General features: G+C 50.3%; 1 protein-coding gene across 2 annotated transcripts in view; it reads left to right on the top strand.

Annotated features, from left to right (window-relative positions):
- SYN3 (synapsin III) overlaps positions 1–22,124 on the top strand; it is a 419,516-nt gene that overhangs the window by 84,357 nt on the left and 313,035 nt on the right. For both annotated transcript variants that reach the window (XM_081082855.1, XM_081082856.1), the window contains one exon: positions 10,126–10,183. In XM_081082855.1, the coding sequence (XP_080938981.1) occupies positions 10,126–10,183 (58 nt within the window). The remainder of the gene's footprint in view (positions 1–10,125; positions 10,184–22,124) is intronic.

The raw sequence follows: 22,124 nt of genomic DNA, 5'->3' as shown, positions 1-22,124 counted from the left end.
GCTCCCGTGTCTCTGGATCCACTCCGTTCGTCAGTTTATCTTGTTACTTAGATTCCACAAATGAGAGTGATCATGTGATACTTGTCTTTCCCTGAGTGACTTATTTCACTGAGCAGGACACTCTCCGGGCCTGAAGCTTTTCGTTTTGTCCTCCCTGACTCTGCCCCAGTCGCTTTCCCCGCTCTTGCCTTGATGTGTCTATGAGGAGTTCAGCAGTTTAACTTGTGAGTCTTTCCTCATCCTCCAAAACGTGGTTTTCTCACCCAGGCCCTCTGAATGGAGGAGTCCCTCAGCTGCCATGGGCTTTTTAAAAAAATATATATTTTTATTGATTTCAGAGAGGAAAGGAGAGGGGGAGAGAGATAGAAACACTAGTGATAAGGAAGAACCATAGATCAGCAGCCTCCTGTGTGCACCCTACTGGGGATCGAGTCCACAACCCAGGCATGTGCCCTGACCAGGAATTGAACCCTGACCTCCTGGCTCATAGGTCGATGCTGTCAACGCTCAACCACTGAGCCACATCAGCCAGGCGCCATGGGCTTTCTTAGTAATAATTGTGCCTGTTCCTACAGAGTTCGCCCCGCCCGGTGCCAGCCCTGCCCTGGGGGATGAAGGGCGCCTGGCAGGTGCCAGCCTCTTTACAGAACCTCTCCTCCGGGGCCTGTAGACACCTGCCTGAGACGTGCTTCCTGGGCAGGAGGGAGGCTGGCTGTGACAGCAGGAGAGGGGATGGGGCTTCGTGTCCATTTTCCTCACCTCCCACCCTGGGTTTGCAGGAAGGGCAGGGATGTGTGTTTCCTGAAGATTTTCGCTGAGCTAATTGCCATCTTCAGAAGGGAATTAGTTAAATTAGAGGTTGCCTGCGCAGCTGCTCACAGGATATCAGCCAGGCGGTGAGTGAAGGGACAGGTGGTAGGAAAAGGGATAGGCGTAGAGAAATGCTTCCCCACTGTCAGGAGACAAGAGCACCAGCTCTGTGGAAAGGGTATCTGCTGCTCTTCAGCTTCAGCTTCAGCGAGATGACAAAGAGCAGTGGGGACCGTGTGGGGCGTGAGAACCGATGGTCCCTTCAAAGGCAGCAGCTGGGGCCCGCTCAGCGATGTCTACCGTGTGAGATAAGGGCCTGATGCTGCCATGATTGGTTTCCAAAGGAAGCCAGGGATCTGGAATTTGTGTTCGTTTTTAAAACGGGAAATATATAATTTAAGCCCAATAAAACAGGACTATGGACTCCATGAGGTTTGCCAGTTGGCAACTTCTGACAAATAGGACATGAGTCAGGGCAAATAGGCAGTCTAGCTCCTCTTCTGTCTCCTGGTTAGACTGTAAGTACCAGGAGGGCAGGGAGGCTGTTTTGTTCAGTGCAATTCCTAGGGACTAGCACAGTGCTAGGCACATAGTAGACCATGGAGGGATGGATAGATGGATGGATGGGTGAGGGGATGGATGGATGAAGATAGATGGATGGATGGATGAGTGGATGGATGGATGAGTGGATGGATGGATAAATGGATGAGTGGAGGGAGGGAGGGAGGGAGGGAGGGAGGGAGAAGAAATAAGTTCGCTCAGTCTTCTTCTGTGCATTCTATATTCTCATGGTCCCCATCTTCTCATCTTCTGTATACCATCTGTATCCCTTTCCTAGAATGCTTGTGTATTAGTCACTTGCATCTGGGTATGAATTACCTTTGAGTGCATTATCTTTCCCATGGGAACTTCCCCTGGATGGGGTCTTACTAGATGTTCATTAAATGTTTGCTGAGGGAACAGCTTAGCCTTCTAAATGTTAACCCTTTTGGTGGAATGAAAGTTGTGGACTCTGAGATATCTGTGGGGATGAGGGTGACACAGTGTTGTGTCTTTGGAGAGGAGAGAGGTAGGGACTTGCAGTTGACATTCTAGCTCAGTGGTTCTCAACCTTGGCTGCACATTAGAATCATCTGGGAATCTTTTTAAAATCCTGATTTCTGGGCCTCATCCTCCAGAAATTCTGTTTCTTTGTTACTAATATTGTGGCCCCACCCCATAACAAAGAAACAGAATTTCTGGAGGATGAGGCCCAGAAATCAGGATTTTAAAAAGATTCCCAGGTGATTCTAATGTGCAGCCAAGGTTGAGAACCACTGCCCATCTCTGCAGTCACAGTGAGTGGGTGGCTGATGACTGTTTCTCCTATAGGCCTGTGCCAGGGAGCAGCCAGGGCAGGTTTCCATCACACTAGACATGAAGCAGGAGTTCCATTCAGAGCAAGAAAGATATTGCCCCTTCCTCCTCTTGGAGTGAGAAAATGACCCATCTCTTTGAAGTATCCATCTTATATAAAAACTGCTGTTTGAAATTTTAACCCTGCTGTTTTGGCTTCTGTAAACGCTTGCTTGCTTAAATAATAAGGAAAATAAGACTACTCCCATTCCAGAGAGGCCATAAACCTTCCCCAGACAAAGTTATCAGTGCTGGCACCAGGCTAGGCCTTTGGTTGAGGTCTCAAAGCCCCAGCCCATAGGGCTCTTTAAGAACTTGCAAAGGGGACCGGAAAACCCCATATTTGGGAGACAAAGGACTGAAAAAGATATAAAAAGGGACAACTTCCTCCATGTTGCTGCCCAGAATTTGAAAGAGATTTTTCTCTGGGCCCGTGCGTAATAATAATAAAGTGTAACTCCATTTCTCTAAGCGTTGCTTGGTTTTCTCCGCTCTCCTGCAACAGCTTGAACTCAGCCCTCCATGGACAGAAGGGGAAGAGATGACATGAAACACCTGCCATGTGTCAGGGAGGTCATTCATGGGGGACTTATAGCAGACGTAGTCATGCTCTTATGTGTACAAGGGAAACTGAGACTCAGGAGGGTTGACGTTTGTGTCAGGCAGGGGCTAGGAAATAAATAGAGCTGGACAGGACCTGGGTATATCTCTGAGGCTGGGGGTGCCCACCCCACTCTTTACCTAGAGAGATGAGGTCCCACCCTAGCAGCCCACAGGTGAGCAGCACACCTGCTAGCAGGTCTTCATTTAATTCTGCATCCTCATTTAATTCTCATGACAACCCTCTGGGTAGATTTTCTTATCCCCATTCTACAGATGAGGAAGGAGAGGCTTGTCCAAAATCATACAGCCAGTGCCAGAGCTGCCAACTCAAATCTAGACCTTCCGCTCCATGCCCATTGTCATTTTTCCTATACATTTAGGGACATGCCCCAGAAAAACTCATCGCCCTCCCCGGGTGCCCACAGCATCTACCCAACTCATTTCTCCTCTGTTCTCACACATACAGACACATACAGACCCTCTTGCATTCATCTTCAAGGCCCGCGGCCCTGGCAAAGAATAGTACCAAATACTGGATGGATTGATGAATGAGCTGGGCCTCAGACTGGGTTGGGATCTTTGGGTTAATGCCCTGTGTGGTTATCATCCATTTATATGTCTCTCCCTCTGGTTATGCTGTCTTCACCCTTGTTTCCTCAGAGCCTGCAGGCTCTGGCATATAGTACATGGTCAATAAAATGTAAGTGCCTTCACTGACCGACGTAATTCAGAGCTCCCCTGCTCCCCTCATGTATCCTCTGTCGCTTCGTGCATTTTATTCACAGTCCTCATCATTTCTTTTTCACCTGCTTAGTTTTATGACTTTTCTAAGAGTGTGTTAGCTCCATAAGAGCAGAAACTATATCAGCTTTTCCCTTCATGCCTAGCAGGGTGCCCAGTCCCTATGAGCCTCAGTCAATAGTGATACAATGAGGGAGCGAATAGGTGATGTGAATTGTGACCCGGCCTAGCCACAGAAATCTCCTTCCCTATTGTCAGGAGCCAGTGAGGGGTGTGGGGCCCTAGTAGGACTCGGTTTCTTACCTCCACAGATCCCTGTACAGGTGCGAGGGGCCTGTTACCCTCAGAGGGTCTCTCCCTTTCCGAACCCACTGGAGCCCCCAAACTAAAAGGAGAGGCTGCTCATCATTGGAGGCTCCTCTGACGGGAAGGGGCCAACGCGTTAGCTATTCTGGAAGTAAATAATGGTGCTAGATTTGGAGCTCCGAATTTGGACGAATCTCCATGCAACCAAACTGCCACCTGACTCTCCCTGTCCTGCTAACTGGGAAAGGCTGTGTGTGTCCACCTCAGCGGTCTCCTGCATGGTCCCTCATCCCTCATCCGTCATCCACCTCCCCCGCCTTCTGTCCTGGCCACAGATGAGCAGCTGACGTGTTGCATTAGAAACATGAAAATCTAATGGAACCGATTCCTGCCTCCCTGTCCTCCTGCCCCTCCCCCAACCGGGGCGACCAGTGGGAAGATGGCTGTGCCTGAGACAGACCGACCCTGACCCCTCCTCCCTGGGGAGGGCATTGCCCAGGCCTAGCCTCCGTGACCCTACATCCAGCCGGAGTTGTTGGGAGGGCGCTGCTTGGACACAGGTGGATCCTGTTTGTGCTAATTCTCCTCTTCCTCCCGCCCCTGCTGCAGCCTTGAAAGCCTGGGTACCCGCTCCTCATAAATCTTTCTCTCACACCACATCCCGCCTCCCCGAATCGGGGTTTCCCACCCCAGGCAGCGCCGCTTTTATAATATTCTCCTTCCTGGTGCCTCTGATGTGGCTGTAAACTAGGAGACCACCCACAGAGATGGAAGCTCCTTGGAGTCAGAGCTGCCCCCTCCTCCTCCCCAAGGCCAAGGGCTTGACTGATTGGCCGGGATGCTCAGGGAGCTCGTTATGAGAATAAACATTAGTAGGGCGTCAGGAAGAGGTCTGCGTGACGGAGACAGAGCCCTTGGCACAGTGGGGCTGTCCGTTTTACCCGAGGTCAGACAGCCGGGCAACTCCGGAGGCAGCCACCCCAGCCCCCACGGCATCTAGAATTCCAGACCATCCCTACCCTTCCCTCTGCCAGACAGAGCTGTTCAGGCAGCTCCAGCCTGAATGAGCCCCCCGGCAAGGAGGCAGCAGTCTGTGTGGCCCGTCAGGAGACAGACTTCTGACTCCCGGCCAGGCAGGGGGATGGACCGCCTGACCCTGCGCTGCAGCCTGCATCTGTCTGCCAGGCCCTGCGGTGAACATCCTGGAGACGGGCACGACAAGTGGTCCTCCCGGGAAGGTGAGGGCTTGGAAGGCCAGAGCCACCTGGGTGGTGCTGGTGTGGAACAAAGTGCTCTGGGGTCCAGGTTAGAATCAAGGCGAGGGCTGCCAGCTGCCTGCCATGGCACAATCTGACCCCACATCCTACCTAGTGGGTGTGGATTTGTAAGTGTATTACACCGGTGTGCCAGTAGATGGCAGTAACGTGTCTCCAGGACTGGATGCCCTATGGCCTATCCCTGGAAGACGTGATGCATTTACCCAGTCAGCAAACATTTGTTACACATGTGCCCTGGGCCTGGGCCCTTTGTGCCGGATGCTGAGTTCGGGGAGCGTGGAGACGCAGTTTCGGGTTTCCAGGCTCACGCAGACTAGGTGTATGGGGTCGGGACAGGCAAGCAATGGGTAGTTGCAACACAGGGAGGTCCCTACTCCAGTGGTTAAGGACAGCACACTGTGGGAGCCTACAAGGGTGACACCTAAACCAGCCTCTTTAGGGGGGTGCTTTTAGGGAAACCTTGATGGAGTGAGAACGAGGCAGCCATGCAGAGAAGGGCAGGAGGCCATCCTGAGCAGAGAGAACACACGTGCGCAGGCTCAGAGGCATAAACGCATAGGACGTGTTTAAGGAATCGCAGAAAGTCGAGTGTCCGTGCGGTGGGCGGAAAACGGAGGAGAAACGGGCCATAGGTCGGCAGGGTCCAGCTCATGAAGGACCCACAGGGTCTGGACTGAATCCCCCAAATCAAGGTCTGGATCCCCAAGATCTTTTAAAGCATAAGGGGCAATTCACTGTTGCCACTTAGAGGTTTTGTGAGACTGAGCAGGGACTTCTCCGTCTGGAACTTTTGGGGACTGCTCCCTGCCTGATACCTCTCAGGGTGACATTAGGGTCACATCGGAGGAGGGATGTGAAAGGCTTGAGGCTTTAGTTATCGATGCCACTTATCTACAATCATTATCATCATCCATCCCTTCTTGCATCGATGGGACAGATCAGAGTGAGGTGAATACTGATTCTGTCTTGTAACCTCCGTGAGGGTAAGGCTGCGTTTTGTTTATTTGTGGATCCCTGCCACATGACACCCACAGGCACAGAGTCAACACTCAGTAGTTCCCTGTTGTTGGTGTTTGTTTTTTAATATCTGTTTTTATTGATTTTTATTGATTGGGAGGGAAAGGGAGAGGGATAGAGAGATAGAAACATCAATGAGAACATCAGTCGGCTGCCTTCCCGCCCCCCAGTGGGGATCAAGCCCGCAACCTGGGCATGTGCCCTGACTGGGAATCAAACCAGTGACCTCCTGGTTCCTGGGTCTACATTCAACCGCCGAGCCACACCAGCTGGGCTCTGTTGTTTTTGTCGATTCTGTTTTGGGCCCTGGGCTGTAGACTTTGGAGCTTACTGTGTGCCAGGAGCTGTTCTAAGTGCTTTATAAGTCTTGTCTTGTTTAATCCTCACAGCAAGCCTGTGTGATAGCTACTACGAGTATCCCCATGTCCCAGAAGTGGAAGCTGGCGCACATGGGGGTTGAGGAGTAACCCACGGTCACGGAACAAGGGAATGATTGAGCTGGGATTGCCTCCAGGGGGTCCAGCCTGGAGTCCGGGACACTCTACCTTGTTATAGAAAAGACCAAGTGACTTTGTCACCACAACCTTGACTGGTAGATGGAATTACCACTTGACAAACAAGGAAACTAGGACCTAGTTGGGTTAAGTCCGTGGTGAGTGAATAGCGGAGCTGAGCTTTTGCTGAATCCCTATGATTCCAAATCCATGCCATGCTCTCTTCAGTATTGCAGTGATTGCATTCATTAATAACCACCCCCAGGTCCCGGGCTTGCCCAATACTCCTACCCAATCTAGAGGGACCCTTAATCTAAGTCCTGCCGTGGCCCTTACCTGCTATACCCCTCCTGACAGCAAAGGAGGGCCCTGCCAATTGCACCCTCAGGGCCATGCAGTCTAGAGTTTCCTACCTACAGGGACCAAGCCCAATTCCAGGGCCTGGGTAGGCCACTTCTCTGGTCCATCCTCCCAAGGCATGGCCAAGGGACAACTGTGGATGTGAGTGTGGGTGAGGGGATAAAGCTTGGCCATGTGGCCTGGGCCGCCCACAAGCCCGCACAAGCAGCCCCATTGTCGGCAGCATAGAATTCTGAGAAGTTTAAATTCTGACTCTTCCAGGAAATGATGCAGCTGTATTTGTTATGGAAGGAAGACCAGATCGACGTGCTTTGTTTAAATGTTTGCCAGCTTTAGATATCAATTTTATATACTTAATGGAGGTCTCATAGGCCTCCATTGGTTCTTTTGCCTCGGGCCCCACAAAACATCAGAGATGGGCTTATCGCAGTGCTGGAGTTTGCCGACACTGTCTTCAAGAATTCGTGATAAAATCCACAAATTAAGGGAAAAGGTTCCCTTTGCACGAGGCTGGCTTTACACACATTTTGTCTGAGACCATCCTAGGAGAAAGAAAAACAAAATGTTGCTTTCAAGTATCACTGACAGCTCCTGTCCCACTAAACTCCTGCCTCGGTGACATCAGAGCCTGAGAACATTGTAAGGAAAAGTGAGGCGAATAGCAGCGCTGTCCATTGGAGACGCAGGCCGTGTTGGAAAGCGATGAACTCCGCAGCATCGCAAAGTGTGGGTGGACTTCGGAGGCAGGCAGACTGAAGTTTGGTAAGAAGCATGATGTCTGTGTCGAAAGCATTCTTTTCCTCCGCAAATGAAAGGGTGAGAAGAATAGGTGGCAGCATTGATGTTCCAGGAGAAAGAATGGAAGAAGAAACTAAGAAGGTTCTGGAATGTAATCATTGCAAATGATTGATTGGAACTCCATCTCGTGGCCATACCTAGCTGAATGGAGCGTTGGCGTATACATTTTTTGTGTGTGCCAATCTATAAATTCTCTCACTGTGTAAAAGAAGAAAATGGGTTGGGATCGAAGAGCTGTCTCTGCCCCAGAAAAGATTTATGGAAATGCTTAACACGGTGAGAGTGCAGCAAGTGACTGAGAACTATTCCTTTCATCAACAATTAAAAAGAGCAGATGGGCCCTAGCCGGTTGGCTCAGTGGATAGAGCACCAGTCCATGGACAGAAGGGTCCCAGGTTCAATTGCAGTCAAGGACATGTACCTCGCCCTAGCTGGTTTGGCTCAGTGGATGGAGCATTAGCCTGTGGACTGAAGGGTCCCAGGTTCGATTCTGGTCAAGGGCACATGCCTGGGTTGCAGGCTCAATCCTCAGTGTGGGGCATGCAGGAGGCAGCCGATCAAAGATTCTCTCTCATCATTGATGTGTCTATCTCTCCCTCCCTCTCCCTTCCTCTTTGAAATCAATCTATCTATCTATCATCTATCTATCTATCTATCTATCTATCTATCTATCTATCTATCTATCTATCTTGGTTGCAGGCTTGATCCCTGGCCCTGGTCAGGGCATGTGAGGGAGGCAACCAGTGGATGTATCTCTCTCATATAGATGTTTTTCATTCTCTCTCCCTCTCTTCCACTCTCTCTAAAAATCAGTGGAAAAATATCCTGGGGTGAGGATTAACAACAACAACAAAAAGAGCAAATGGAAACTTTTGTTACTTTTGCTTTGTGGAAAGACATCTAAACCCAGGAACACCCCAACATTGACTGCTATTTTTCAGGGTCAAGCAAAAACATAGGTGTGGCATTAGAGGGCCAGCACTCAAGCTACGTAGGCACAGTATTTCATCCCTCTGGGTTTCGGTGTCATTGTCAATAGGAAATAATAAATCCCTACCTTGTGGTGGTGGTTGTAAGGGTTCAGTGAGAAAGACGACAGGTTACAGCCTGTCGCAGAGAAAACAAGTGTTGTTGTTTTAAATCTCTTCAATTATTTACTCATTCAAAAAATAGTAATGGAGCTCCTACTGTGTGTGAAGCCGTCTGGTAGGTGATGGGAATGGAATGGCGAATAAGGTAGCTTGTTCCTGCCGAAACCGGTTTGGCTCAGTGGATAGAGCGTCGGCCTGCGGACTGAAAGGTCCCAGGTTCGATTCCGGTCAAGGGCATGTACCTGGGTTGCGGGCACATCCCCAGTAGGAGATGTGCAGGAGGCAGCTGATCGATGTTTCTCTCTCATCGATGTTTCTGGCTCTCTATCTCTCTCCCTTCCTCTCTGTAAAAAATCAATAAAATATATTTAAAAAAAAAAAAAAAGGTAGCTTGTTCCTGACCTCGAAGAACTGCCTTATCGTGCAGAGGGGCACAGGCATTAAACACTGTTACTAATTACACTTGTATTGCATGTTATGAAAGGAAAGTAGAGGATGACAAGGAATCCATATGAGAAGAGAGGTGAAGGAGGCCAAAATTAGGGTCTTTTTAGAGAAAAGTAGGCAAGTGGGTAGATTGAGAGATAATTAGAATATAGAGTCAGTGGGGATAGGGAAAGCGAAAGAGGTAAGAATGATGTCTGTGTTTCTGCCTTGAGTAATGAGTAGATGGGATGCCGTTTACTGGTAATGGGAAGATGGAAGCAGGGGTGTGGAGGTGAATATGATGGAAGGATGGATGGATGATGGGCCTGTGGATGATGGGTGGATGGATAAATGGAGGGATGGACAAAGGAGCAGATAAGGTCCACTTCACTGGACACATGGACAGATTGAGAAATTAAGTAAATGGATAGATCAATTTAATAAGCCCTTTTTGAAATATATAGGGTATAATTCAATAAAATAATTCTGCACTATTTGTTTATGTAGGATTCTTAATAACCCTTAGAAGTATAGCATGCAGGTATTCATTTCTTCTTTTAGAGAGGGTAAACCAGAGACTCAGGAAGGCAGAACAAGAACCTGAGTCTCCAACTCTCCCATCAGTACTCTTCACTGTCTCTCGCATAATACGTATAAACACTGAGGAAATCAGAGGTCATGTCAGAACACATTGGTAGAGAATGTGCCTGGATACGCACCCCTAGGGGCAATAAGGCCTTTGGGAGAAGGGAGAAAGGGTAAAGCAGTCTGCATCCTTACTCAGAAATGCCTTCCTTTCCTTCACAGGGCCAAGTATTTCCAAGGAAAGAAGGTGAATGGAGAGATTGAGATCCGAGTGGAGCAGGTAGGTTGGAGCGGAGTCTTTATCGCTGTCACGCTGACCTTTTCTGTAGCTGGAGCCATTCCCAGGAGCAACCGTAGACCCCAATCTTATGTGGCTCTACTGAACCAAGATTACCAGAAAAATCCTGGCTTATACCTGGGAGTCTCATTAAATCCCAGAATTATTTAGTCCAGTGGTTTTCAACCTTCTTGTTTTAGCAGTCGAACCTTCCCGATTCTAAGGATATCTTAAGTAGGAGCCCATTCTACAAAATAGAGACAAGTAGAGCTTCTCTGAGAGAAATAGGCATGGGGAGCCCGAAGGCCCAACTGCTCCATCATTCCACTTCCCCACAGCCCTGCCATGGTCTCTGAAGCATGGAACTACTTGGGCTGGGAGCACGGTGGTTTTGAATCCTGGCTCCCTCATTTTCTGGGTATTGGGCACGTGACTTAATGTCTTTGTATCATTTTCTTGTGTGTGTATATATATATATTTTTGTATCATTGTTGGGATTAAATTACTTGAAGCCTCAGAGGAGATTAGAATCATGAATACTGGCTCTTAGAATTAGCAAGAATATCAACATTCAGTTCCCTCATTTCATGGGGAAAGAAACACAGACTTGCTCAAGGCTACATAGGGAGTCAGTGGCCAACTTAGGACTCGAACCTAATTGTGCTTGGCTTTAGCATGTCAGAGCATGGGCTCTGGGGCCAGATTCTAGGTTCCAATCCCAACTGTGGCCTAAGCTGTCTGCTTCTCTGTGTCTTCATGTGTACAGTTGGGTAATGATAGCATCAACATATAGGGTGGCTGTGAGGATCAAATGAGTTAGTCCATGAAAAGTACTTAGAACAGTGCCTGGCACATATCAACACTTAGTAAATGTCACCCTTTTATTATCATCAGCATCATCACCACCTTCGTCACCAAAGGCAAACAGTTAATAATATAGGAAAGGTCCCTGCTATGGGATCAACTCAGCAAAGTGCAATAAATAAAATAGAGGGGTGTGACTTTTCCAGTGCTCTGAGTTTGATGTGCTGGAGAAACTGAAAGCCTTTCTGAGCATCTAATTTGAGTTGGCTTAGTATTAAAACTCCGACAACTTGAATTTCAATTTGATCCTGTGGCTTTCAAGTCTGTCCAATGTCCACTGGTTTTCCTTCCCTGGCAAAGAGCAGGTTATTTTCGTTCACTTAACAAATATTTGTCGAACGTCTACTGTGCTACTAGCTAACGTTGGGGGGGGGGGCGAGGATATAGAAGCAGAGGTTCTGTCCCAAAAAGCTTGTGATCTAGAAAAGGAGGCAAGGTAAGTCTTCCCAGGGCCTCCACACAGGTGGAGTCCAGGAAAGAGAGGTCCAGACTTAGCACTGTAGGCAGCAGAGGCCACACGAGCCGAGGGAGCCAGGAGTGGCTTCGAGGAGAGGGTGCTATTTGCAGTGGGTCTTGAAGGATGGCTGTGCTGTCAACAAGTGGTGGCAACGTGAGGAGTGTATGAGATGGAAGCGATGTGAGCAGAGTTAAGACCAGAAGTGCAGAGTGTGCAGTGGTGGGGAATCCAGTTTGGCTGACTCCAAAACAGGACGCATGATGTTCTCCAACCCCAACCTACTCATCATCCCAAGTTTCCTCTCTCAGTGAAGAGGGCCAAGGTCTACCTTCCACCTTAGCCAGAAACCCGTGGTCTCTGCATCCCTCCCTCTCCTTCTGCCATACGCCCATGCAATGACCAGACCCTGCTGACTCTGCAGCCCCTCTTTCTCTAGTCTGTTCCCTTCTCTCCATCCCCACTGCCTAGATCAGGGGTGGGCCAACTTTTTGACTCGAGGGCCACAATGGGTTCTTACACTGGACCGGAGGGCCGGAACAAAAGCATGGATGGAGTGTTTGTGTGAACTAATATAAATTCAAAGTAAACATCATTACGTAAAAGGGTACGGTCTTTTTTTTTTTTCAGTTTTATTCATTTCAAACGGGCCGGATCCGGCCCGCGGGCCGTAGTTTGCCCACAGCTGGCCTAGATCAGTGATGGCGAACCTATGACACGTGTGTCCGAGGTGACACGCGAACTCATTTTTTTGGTTGATTTTTCTTTGTTAAATGCCATTTAAATATATAAAATAAATATCAAAAATATAAGTCTTTGTTTTACTATGGTTGCAAATATCAAAAAATTTCTGTATTTGACACGGCACCAGAGTTAAGTTAGGGTTTTTCAAAATGCTGACACGCCGAGCTCAAAAGGTTCGCCATCACTGGCCTAGACTCTTGGCTGAACCATCGTCAGCTCTCATCCAGTCTTCCTGTTCAGTGGCCTCCTAACGCCATCTTTTCACCCTCTTCCAACTGATATTTTGTACTAAAGCCAGAGGGATCTTTCTTTAAAAGCAAGTTAGATTCTTTAAAATCCCTTCCTCAAAGACTCCTCCTCTAAGCCCTCACACCCTGCTCTCCATCAGGTAACTTGGTTGTTCCCAGCATTTCCTTTCTGGCCCTGACCGGAGTGTTTAACCACCTGTGTAGATGTGGGATTCCTTGCATGAGGGTAGGGACCTTGGCTGTTGGGATCTCATTTCTCAAGTAGCACAGGGCCTGGCACATGCTGGGACGGAAGCAGATATTCGCTGGCGGAACCACGTCTAGATTCCACAGATTCCAGGCTGTCTGTTTCCAAGGGAGATAAATCACTGCTCCTTAATCTCCCTTCAAAAATCGGAGTTTTCCATCAACCATCTGTTACCTGCTCGGTTGCCAGCTTCGCTAGCCTTGTCTCATCCCATTTGTGAAAACCTCAGAGGCACGTTTTAATTTTATTCTTAGGTCAGTGCCTCTCCTGGCCCAGCTTATGGGCATGAAACCTTTGAGCAGGAACATCTGAGGGGATTGCCCTAAGAATAACTCCCCTTGGGGCTCTGGGGACACCCAGCCAGTGTAAGAGGGCGATGATCCCACTGGAAAACATTGGCTAACCCGAGTCCTCCTCCTTTCCAGCCATCCCCCTCCATGGAAGCCAGAAGGCACATTAGCCAGGAGACCAATTAGCAGGTCATTTGGACATTTTTTCCCATGGAAAACATGCTGTCCTGAACCCCATCTTAGAGTCTGAATTGTCTGTCGTTTTCCCATCTGGACCAATGGGTGGGTCCCATAAGCAACCCCCAGGAATCTCATATGCATCCGCTAGCGCTTGGGAGAAGACTTAGGATGGAAGCCACTGTTTAGTCTGAGCTGGCCTCCCCGCACTTTGGAAGTCTGTCTCCCAACTAAGGGCCAAATTAACCAGATAATTGCACCGTCTGAGTTTTGCTGGACAGAGTGAATGAGTTCGTTGTGGTTGGCCTGGAGGAAGCCTCCGCCCCTTCTCTCCACCCTTTCCCCCCCAATTCAGAAACTGCTTGTCTCAGCGCTTGCAGAGCCAGAAGTGAAGACACCCCAAGGAGGCCCGTGGGGGGAGGGGGGGCGGGAGCTGCATCGTGTTGCATTCCATTACCCAGAATGCCCTGCTGGCTCTGCAGGGCCTCACAGCAGTGTCCTAGCAGGGCCTGAGAGCTTCTGCCCAGGGCACTTGGCATGTCAAGCTCTCCTCTGTTTATATTTGAGGCAAAGGGTCTTTTTCTCCACAGGTGTACGTCACCCCTCAGTGGGACCAGTGATGAGGTTGATGAATGGATTAATATCAAGTGGATTCACAGTTCTGCGAGACCAGCAGACTAAGACTCATGAGACAGGATTTGGGCTTCATTCTTCTCTAGTAGGAAAGGCTGGAATTTCATGGTCAGCCTTCCCTCCGTGTTAGTAGAGGTACCAAAGCGTAAGGAACGACAGTGCCTTCTTCCAGCCGATGGAGAGAAAGGCAAAAGAAGAAGATTTGCTCCCAAATGCCAGTGGCTCCCCTGAGTCCTGCCCTTGTGCGATACCAGGGCTGGGATGGGGCTAAATAGACGTGTGTGGGTCCCAGGGAAGGCTGTTTGGTTGGAGTTCTGTTCATCTTTTGCCCTCAAACTACATATTTCCTCAACTTAAGTGTCTTCTGGAAGGGAAGGTGGGATTTTCTCCTGAAATTTTTTTTTTAACACTCAAGACCATCATTTTTTTTTTTTTTCCTCATACCCACTTGCCTTCCATCCACAATTCTTTCTGGGCAACCTTTCTCGGAATGGATCTTAGCCGTAGATATTGACCATAAACGCCATATGATATTTTAAGAAGTAGTTGTCAGTGAGATAGAGAGATGGAGGTTAGATGTTAATCCAGTTTGGTGGCAGGGTAGCAGGTCAAACATAACCCCCATTAGGAAATGACTACTTGAGAGAAATGTATCTAATGGCTTGTCAAAGAGCTCTGCCCTTGGCTTTGCTCTCCTCCTCCTTCTTAACAGCGACTTATCAGATTGCATTTGCCAATGACTTGGAGCTGAATGGGATTAAATCTGATACAATCAAACTGAGTGGGCATACGCTATAGGGTCCTATTCAAAAACTCAGCTGAGGAGGAGCAGGATTGGGAAGACTTCGTTTGTTAAAATCCCATGAAGAAAAGAATAGACCAAAGATTTGAGTTGAGTAAGTTCCTAATGTCTGTGGAAGGAAGTATGGGGCGGAGGTTAAGGTTGTGGCTCCAGAGTAAGATAACTAGAGATGGAATCTCAGCTCCCCCATATTTCAGCTGTGCTGACCTTCCACTTACAACATCTCTAAGCATCAAAGTGAGAGTAGTAATTTCTGCCCCTAGAGTTACTGTGTAGATTCCGTGAGTCAGTGTACATATTATGCTTAGCATAGTCCCTGGCACATATAGTAAGTGCTCAATGAGCTATGGTTATGGTTGTTAGTACCCCCAAACCTGATGCTACTTCAGGTTGCATCATCAAAGGACAGTATTTAGAATACAGGGAGGTGATGGTACACACACACACACACACACACACACACACTCTATGCTGGTCAGACTCTAGTGTCACCCACCTCAGTGTCACACTGTAAGGGGGAATCACAACCTGGAATGCCTTCTGTAGAGAGTGATTGAAGGGAGAGGACTGTCTTCTATGAGCGGAGGGGCTCAGTGTGAGGAACTGGAGATGTTGAGTCCAGAAAAAGGGAGGCCTTAATAGCACACAGTCTACTGTGTATTTGCAGATATCTACCACCTGCATGAGTGGCTGAAAACAGGAATAGCTGTCCCCTGTTGAGCACATACAAGATAAGGCTTCATACTTTCTATTGTTGGCCTGGGTGCTGGCATTGCCTCCATCCTATAGAAACACAGGCTCCGAGGGAATGTGTGATTTCCCAAGGTTGCCGACGTATGATTGGCAGAAGCCTGTTTGTAAACCCAGGCCGTCTGACTTCAGAGCCCTCCTCTGATCCGCTGTATTTTCTGGCCAGTGTTGTAGACACAAGAACAGTAACCAAACACATGGGTTCAGTCACTCTGCCCGCATAATCTTATGTCAGCCCCTTCGGGGTGGTCCTGTGACTCTCCCCACTTGGCAGGTGGAGAAACTGAGGCTCAGAAAGGTTAAACACCTGCTTGAAGTGACAGAGGAGGGCTGCTACCATTGTCCTAGCTTCAACTCCTACACAAACGCCTGCAATTGGTAGAAAGTAACTGGGACATGTAGGTTTAGGCTTTCAGCCCCATGGGGTGGGAGAGACTACAGAAGGATCCGGGCGTGGGGCTGAGTGGCACAGTCCACCCCTTTAGCTGCTCAACATTCACACACACTCTTCTTATCCAGACTCTTCTGCTTCTTGACTCTTTACTTCACATACCTGGGAGTTTATTTCGTGAGAGGGTGTGCAGAGCTGCCTCATTCTTGTTCATGATCGCCTAGGGTGCTCTCACATGGACATACCATAGGGTATGGTCCATAACTTTGTCATTACGAATAAGGCTAGATGTGTGTCATTTGGTAGTGTAGCCATAGGATTCCTTCCTAGAAATACAACAACTGGCTCCAAAAGTATTGCAGGTAGTGAGTGCCATATTGCACCTTGAGGAGTGAAGGACTTTCCCCAGGTCACATCTCTGTCCTGGGGCAGCTGCACTCTGTGACTGGCTGGCACAGGGTGTAAAGAACTCACCCCTAGCGCCCACTTTGGGACAACTCTGAAGGGCCACCCAGCTTCCGAGCTCCTTGTGGAGTTGGCCAAGGCCCCTGCTGAGACAGCTGTGAAGGTCGACTACTCCCTCTGCCCAGACCCGCTTCCTCCCCTCTCCTCAGAACACTCCCTAATGTCCATCTCAGAGTCTACCTCCCAGGGCATTTATAATTCTGATCAGTTTTGCCAAATTACCCTCATCGAGGTTGCATGGATGGTCCACAGGGGCCTTCTGGTCTAGGTCGCTAGGACGCTCCGGGCCCATGGACCTGGAGTCCATCCTGCCCAGGATGCTCCCCCGGATGCATCCCAAGTGTTGGAGCTGAACTCTGAAGTGCTCCATCATCGGGCCCTCCCCTGTGACCTCCTTATGTTTGAAACTCACCAGAGCTTGGCGCTTCTCTGCAGCCTGAGCCCCACAGAACTCTCCCCGCTCTGATCCACTAAGCCCTGTTTTGTTAACACAGTCCTGCAAGATTTATTTGTTTGGCTTGGCGTACCCTGACCTCAGGCGTTCTGTTTTGTATTATTTTTTAAAAGCATGCAGGTCTCCATGGAAGCCTCTTTCTTTTCAAATCTAAGAACCAGCTGGGGGAATTAAAAAAGCAGGTGGGCCACTAGGGTGGACTTGCCGAAACATAACTCATTAGAGGAGCAAGTGTTTCTCTCAACCATGGCATCGATGAATGCCGGTGTATCTCCATCCTGCATCTACTTTTAGGTTCAGCAGGTTAAGGAGACAATAGACAGATGGAGAAGAGCTAGTAATGGTGATGGCAGGAAACTTTCATTGAGCATGTACTGTGTGCTCGGTGCCGTGTCAAGGGGTTCCTGTGCGTTAACTCATTTAACCCACACAGCATGCCTGTTGAGGAAACTGAGGCTCAGATTGCTTAAATAAATTGCCCTGGAAGGGTCGCCCAGCTAGTAAGTGTGGGGAAGCTGGCATTTGAACCCATGTTCAGCCGATGCCATGGTCCTGGCTCCTAACTGAGTAGATCTGTCAGAGTGTCTGTTGGGTCTTGAACTTGTCTGCATCCAGCTTTGGCCTTTCCCCTCTTCCTCAGGTCCCCACTGTTCTTTCCTATCTCACCCTGCCCTTTTTTTCTTTTCTTTTTCATCCTCACCCAAGGATATGTTTCCATTGATTCTAGAAAGAGAGGAGGTGGGGGGAGAGGGGGACAGAGGGAGGAAAAGAAAGAGAGAGAGAGAGAGACATCAATGTGAGAAACATACGTTGGTTGCCTCTTGTACACACCCAAATGGGGATCGAACCTGCAATCTAGATATGTGTCCTGACCAGGAATTGAACCCACCACCTTTTGGTGCATGGGATGAGGCTCCAACCAACGGAGCCACCGGGCCAGGGCTCTCACCGGCTTTTTGGATCTCCTGGAGAAATTACAGATTCTTATGAGATGTTCTTCCAGCAAAAAGACTCCTCCTAACGGGTGCTTACTCAGCATTTGATGTTTCTGGCTTCTTGCCGCACTGTCCCCTGTTAACGATTCTGTTTCTTCTCTGTTTTTCCCCGAGGTAATGTTCCCTGTTTGTCTTTTGGTGTGACTGTGTGTCTCAAACAGAACGAATAGTAAAATAGCTCCGATTCTGGCCCCAGCCCACCTGGGTGGGAATCTGGCTTTGCCACTTCCTGAGTGATGCGACTTCCCTGTGCCTCAGTTTCCTCACATGCAAAGTTAAGATAACAACAGTAATAGTAACAGATACCTATAGAGCTGGAGATTGGAACAGAACACCCCACTTGGAGCGCTCCGAGCAGATACCAGCATATAGAAAGTGCTCAATGAGTAGTACAGCTGTTTTGACAATCGCCTTCACACTATTAAATACACATGGCCTGCTGTGGTTTCTAGGCGTCGGTCTCTGGGATTATTCAGGAATGAAAATGTTATAATCCATGTTCTGAAGAAGTTTGCTATGTAGTTGGGGGAATAAGAAATAGAAAAAAGTTCTTACTCAGCCAGAAGCACCAAATGCTGGGTGTGAGCCATTAGGAGGAGTCTTTTCCTGGAAGAACGTCTCATGAGAATTTGTAATTTCTCTTGGATCAAAAGAGCGGGGTGAGGTGAAAGGGACAGTGGGAACCCACGAAGAGGGAGAAGGCCAAGGCTGTATTTTAATGTGAATGTGTTCTACTTCCATCTGTGTCCAGCCATATTTCCCATGGACATGTGGCCCTCGCTGGCATTTGGGTCAACTTCTGACTTTTCGTTGCCAGCAGACAGCAGAGGTCCTGGTCAGGGTGCTCCGTGGTCCTGGGTGACGTGTGAGGGACGGGAGGATGTGGTGCCATCACAGGAGGGTAGAGCCTTCACAGGAGGGACATAGAGAGCCCTGCACAGGGAGTGTGGTATGTGCAGGATCCTTGGCGGGGGGGGGCTCTGGACAGGGAGGAGGCATGTGGGGACACGGGGGGGGGGGCCTCTGGACAGGGAGGAGGCGTGTGGGGGGAGACGGGGGCCTCTGGACATGGAGGTGGCGTGTGGGGACATGGGGGGCTCTGGACAGGGAGGAGGCATGTGGGGGGCATGGGGGGCTCTGGACAGGGAGGAGGCGTGTGGGGGACACCGGAGGCTCTGGACAGGGAGGAGGCGTGTGGGGGGAGACGGGGGCCTCTGGACATGGAGGTGGCGTGTGGGGACATGGGGGGCTCTGGACAGGGAGGAGGCATGTGGGGGGCATGGGGGGCTCTGGACAGGGAGGAGGCGTGTGGGGGACACCGGAGGCTCTGGACAGGGAGGAGGCGTGTGGGGGGCACGGGGGGCTCTGGACAGGGAGGAGGCATGTGGGGACATGGATCCGTGGTTGGAGGAGCCCCGCTGATTCTGAACGCAGCAGGGCTGCTTTGCCAGTTGGTGCTCCTTTGGGGCCCTTTTCCCTGTGGGCTGTCTGCCCGTTCGCACCCTAACCAGCGCTAAGGAGAAGGGAGCAGTGGGGAGGACAGCGAGTCCATCTTGCACTGCAAGTCCAGTGCCTAGTTCCTTAGCCTCCACCTACCATGTTGGGTAGCACGCACCCTTCCGCCCTGCCACCCATTGCATCTACCTCGGCCCTGCCTCTGAGCATCAGAGCCAAGAGACTCCCGTGGGAATTAATAGAAATGCTGAAGGAGAACTCCATGAGCCCATGAATGTCCTGAGGACATAACTCGTCTTAGGTCTTAGCCTGCCGCCTCCTTCCCGAAACACCCCCTGCGCCCCCGCTCTGCACCCGGCCTTGTGACGGAGCCCCCCACTCCCAGTGCTCTCCACGGGCGGGAGGACAGACATCGGTCACTGTCGCACACGGTGGGAGGCCTGTCCCAGAGCCGGGGCAGAGCACCGTGGAGCACAGGAGAGGGACTGTCCACTTTGCTTTGGACGCTCTTAGGACGCTCTTAGGACAGGCTTCACGAGCAGCCGATGCCCAGCGGGGATTTGGGGAAGAGAATGGACTGCGTCAGGCTGAGCGGGGGCAGTCGTGCACATCAGGCCTCCCAGCCAAAGAGCGCGCTTTAAACCTCAGCTTGTCACACATGGGGAAGACGGGGTGCATGAGTGCATGAGAGGGGGTGGCGGGGTCTGGTGCTGGACCTGGACCAGCAGCTAGAGACCGGTCTGCTCGGGGCGAGGGGCGCTTATGTTGCAAGGCCTGCAGCTAGAAACCGTGTCCCAGAGGCAGGGGGACATAATTATTGCACTTTTATTTTTTTTAATTGATTTCGGAGAGACAGGGAAAGAGAGAGAGAAACATTAGTGATAAGAAAGACTCGTTGATTGGCTGCCTCCTGCATGCCCCTACTGGGGATCGAGCCCCAAACCTCGGCATGTGCCCTGATGGGGAATTGAACCAGGACCTCTTGGTTCATAGATCTACACTCAACCACTGAGCCACACCAGCCGGGCTTATTGCACTTGTAAAGCCCGGAGTCCTGTGATCATGTTTCTGTTTTAAGATGTCCATGCTGACAGTGGTTTAGGAAAATGGACTGGGTGGGAATGGTGGCAGGAGACCGGAGACTGGGAACTCGGCTCTGGATTGAGGGTGAAAAGGCATCTTATGCTTGACCATCATGCGAGGGGATGCGGTTCGGGAAAAGGCCTGCGTGCCTGCACGTAAGTTCCTGCCATTCTGTCTCAGCCCTTGAACCCTCATTCTCATCCCTGTGATTCGTGTTTGGGAAGAGAAGATATGACCCGCTTTCCTTAAAATAGAGAGAATGGAGCCATACCCACGTTATGTGTAAAATCAAGCCACTGTTCACCCGGCTGCTGTGGCTCGGTGGTTGAGCGTCGACCTATGAGCCAGGAGGTCACAGTTCAGTTCCCCATCAGGGCGCATGCCCGGGTTGCAGGCTCGATCCCCAGTAGGGGGCATGCTGGAGGCAGCTGATCAATGAATCTCTCTCATCATTGACATTTCTATCTCCCTCTCCCTTCCTCTCTGACATCAATAAAAATATGTGTTTTTAAAAAGCCACTGTCAGCCACATCTGAGGCACCATCTGAGATGAGTCCTGGCCACTCGTCTGACCCACGCCTCACCCCACATTTCAGCTTCTGCCCAACCTCCCTGCTCTCCAGCCTTGACTGCTCCTGCCCTCCCCGCTCTGCCCCCTCCTGCCCTCCTCACACTGCCCCTCCGGCTTTGACCTTCAGCCTTTGCCTGGCCGTTCTTCCCCTTGGCTCCCAGCTCTCCTGCCTTCCCCACCATTTGGGGTTTGGCTCGCTCCCTGATGAAGGGAGCCCCCCAGGGTCCACCCCAGCCCTGCCAGCAAGCAGCCCTGCCCGGATGTGCTTACAGGATTTCAGCCCCTGGTTTCAATAGGAATCAAGGGTTATTAATTAACCCAGGGTGGAACCTATTAGGAAACATCCCAGAAAAAGCTGGAACGAACCAAAGGGACTTCTGAATTCACAGCGGGGAAAAATGCCTTTTAATCGACTTGGATGACTTCACCGCAAAAATCTGTCTGGCTGCTATGCTAAACTGGAAAGTAATCCATGAGGTTGTCTCAGGAATCGCCCGCCCACCCTGACCCGGGTCTCCTGGGGAGGAGCGTGGGGCCGGCGCAGAGCAGGCCCGTGCTTTGAACTGGCTTCTTTTGGGCCAGACCCAGCCTGGCTGCGTTTCCCCGGGAAAGAGAAGAGAGGCTGACATCTGAGAGCGCGCGTGTGTGTGTCCTACCGCGCCTGTCTTTACGGAGCCTTTCTATGGCACTGCTTACTTTAGAATAGAGCCCAGCCTAAGCTGAGCCCGTCCCGAACCCCTTCTCTCAGCGGGTGACATGAGAGAATTTTCGCGGATGGCGTTGTCATAGAAATGACAGCTGTGCCGCCTGTGCTCAGGGGGCGTGACAGTGAGTCTCTCCTCGCACGCTGACGCTCACCCAGTGCCAGGCACATGCTCAGCACTGCCTGTGGGTTCCTTCATTTAATCCTCATCGCCACCCTCTGAAGAGCAGGCACTGGAGGTTCCCCCCTTCTCCAGATGATGAGACTGAGGCTAAGAGAGGTTATGCGGCTGACCCGAGGCCACACCAGGGGCGTACCAGGGGCAGAGCTGTTTTACTGGTACCTGCGAAGGGAGAACCTGCGGAAATAAAATCTGGAGCCTTGGTGATTATATTCTCACGTGTCTGGGCTGGCTTTTACATTACATTTGTTCCGTGGGACTTAAGCTTGGCCAGCGAGGAGCTCGGTGAGCTAGCCCCCGCCACCTTTTCTACCTCATCCCCTCCATTGTCTGCCTTCGATTGTAATCCTAGCAAACTCTGTGGTCCCCACCTGCCCTATTGTGACTGCATTCACCCCTCCCCTCCTCCATGCCTTTACTTGTGTCAGTCTCTCGTC

Source organism: Myotis nattereri (assembly GCF_964212035.1).
Source record: "Myotis nattereri genome assembly, chromosome: 2".
NCBI lineage: Eukaryota > Metazoa > Chordata > Mammalia > Chiroptera > Vespertilionidae > Myotis > Myotis nattereri.
The sequence above is the reverse complement of the archived record's forward strand: the minus strand, read 5'-3'. Positions and strand labels throughout refer to the sequence as shown.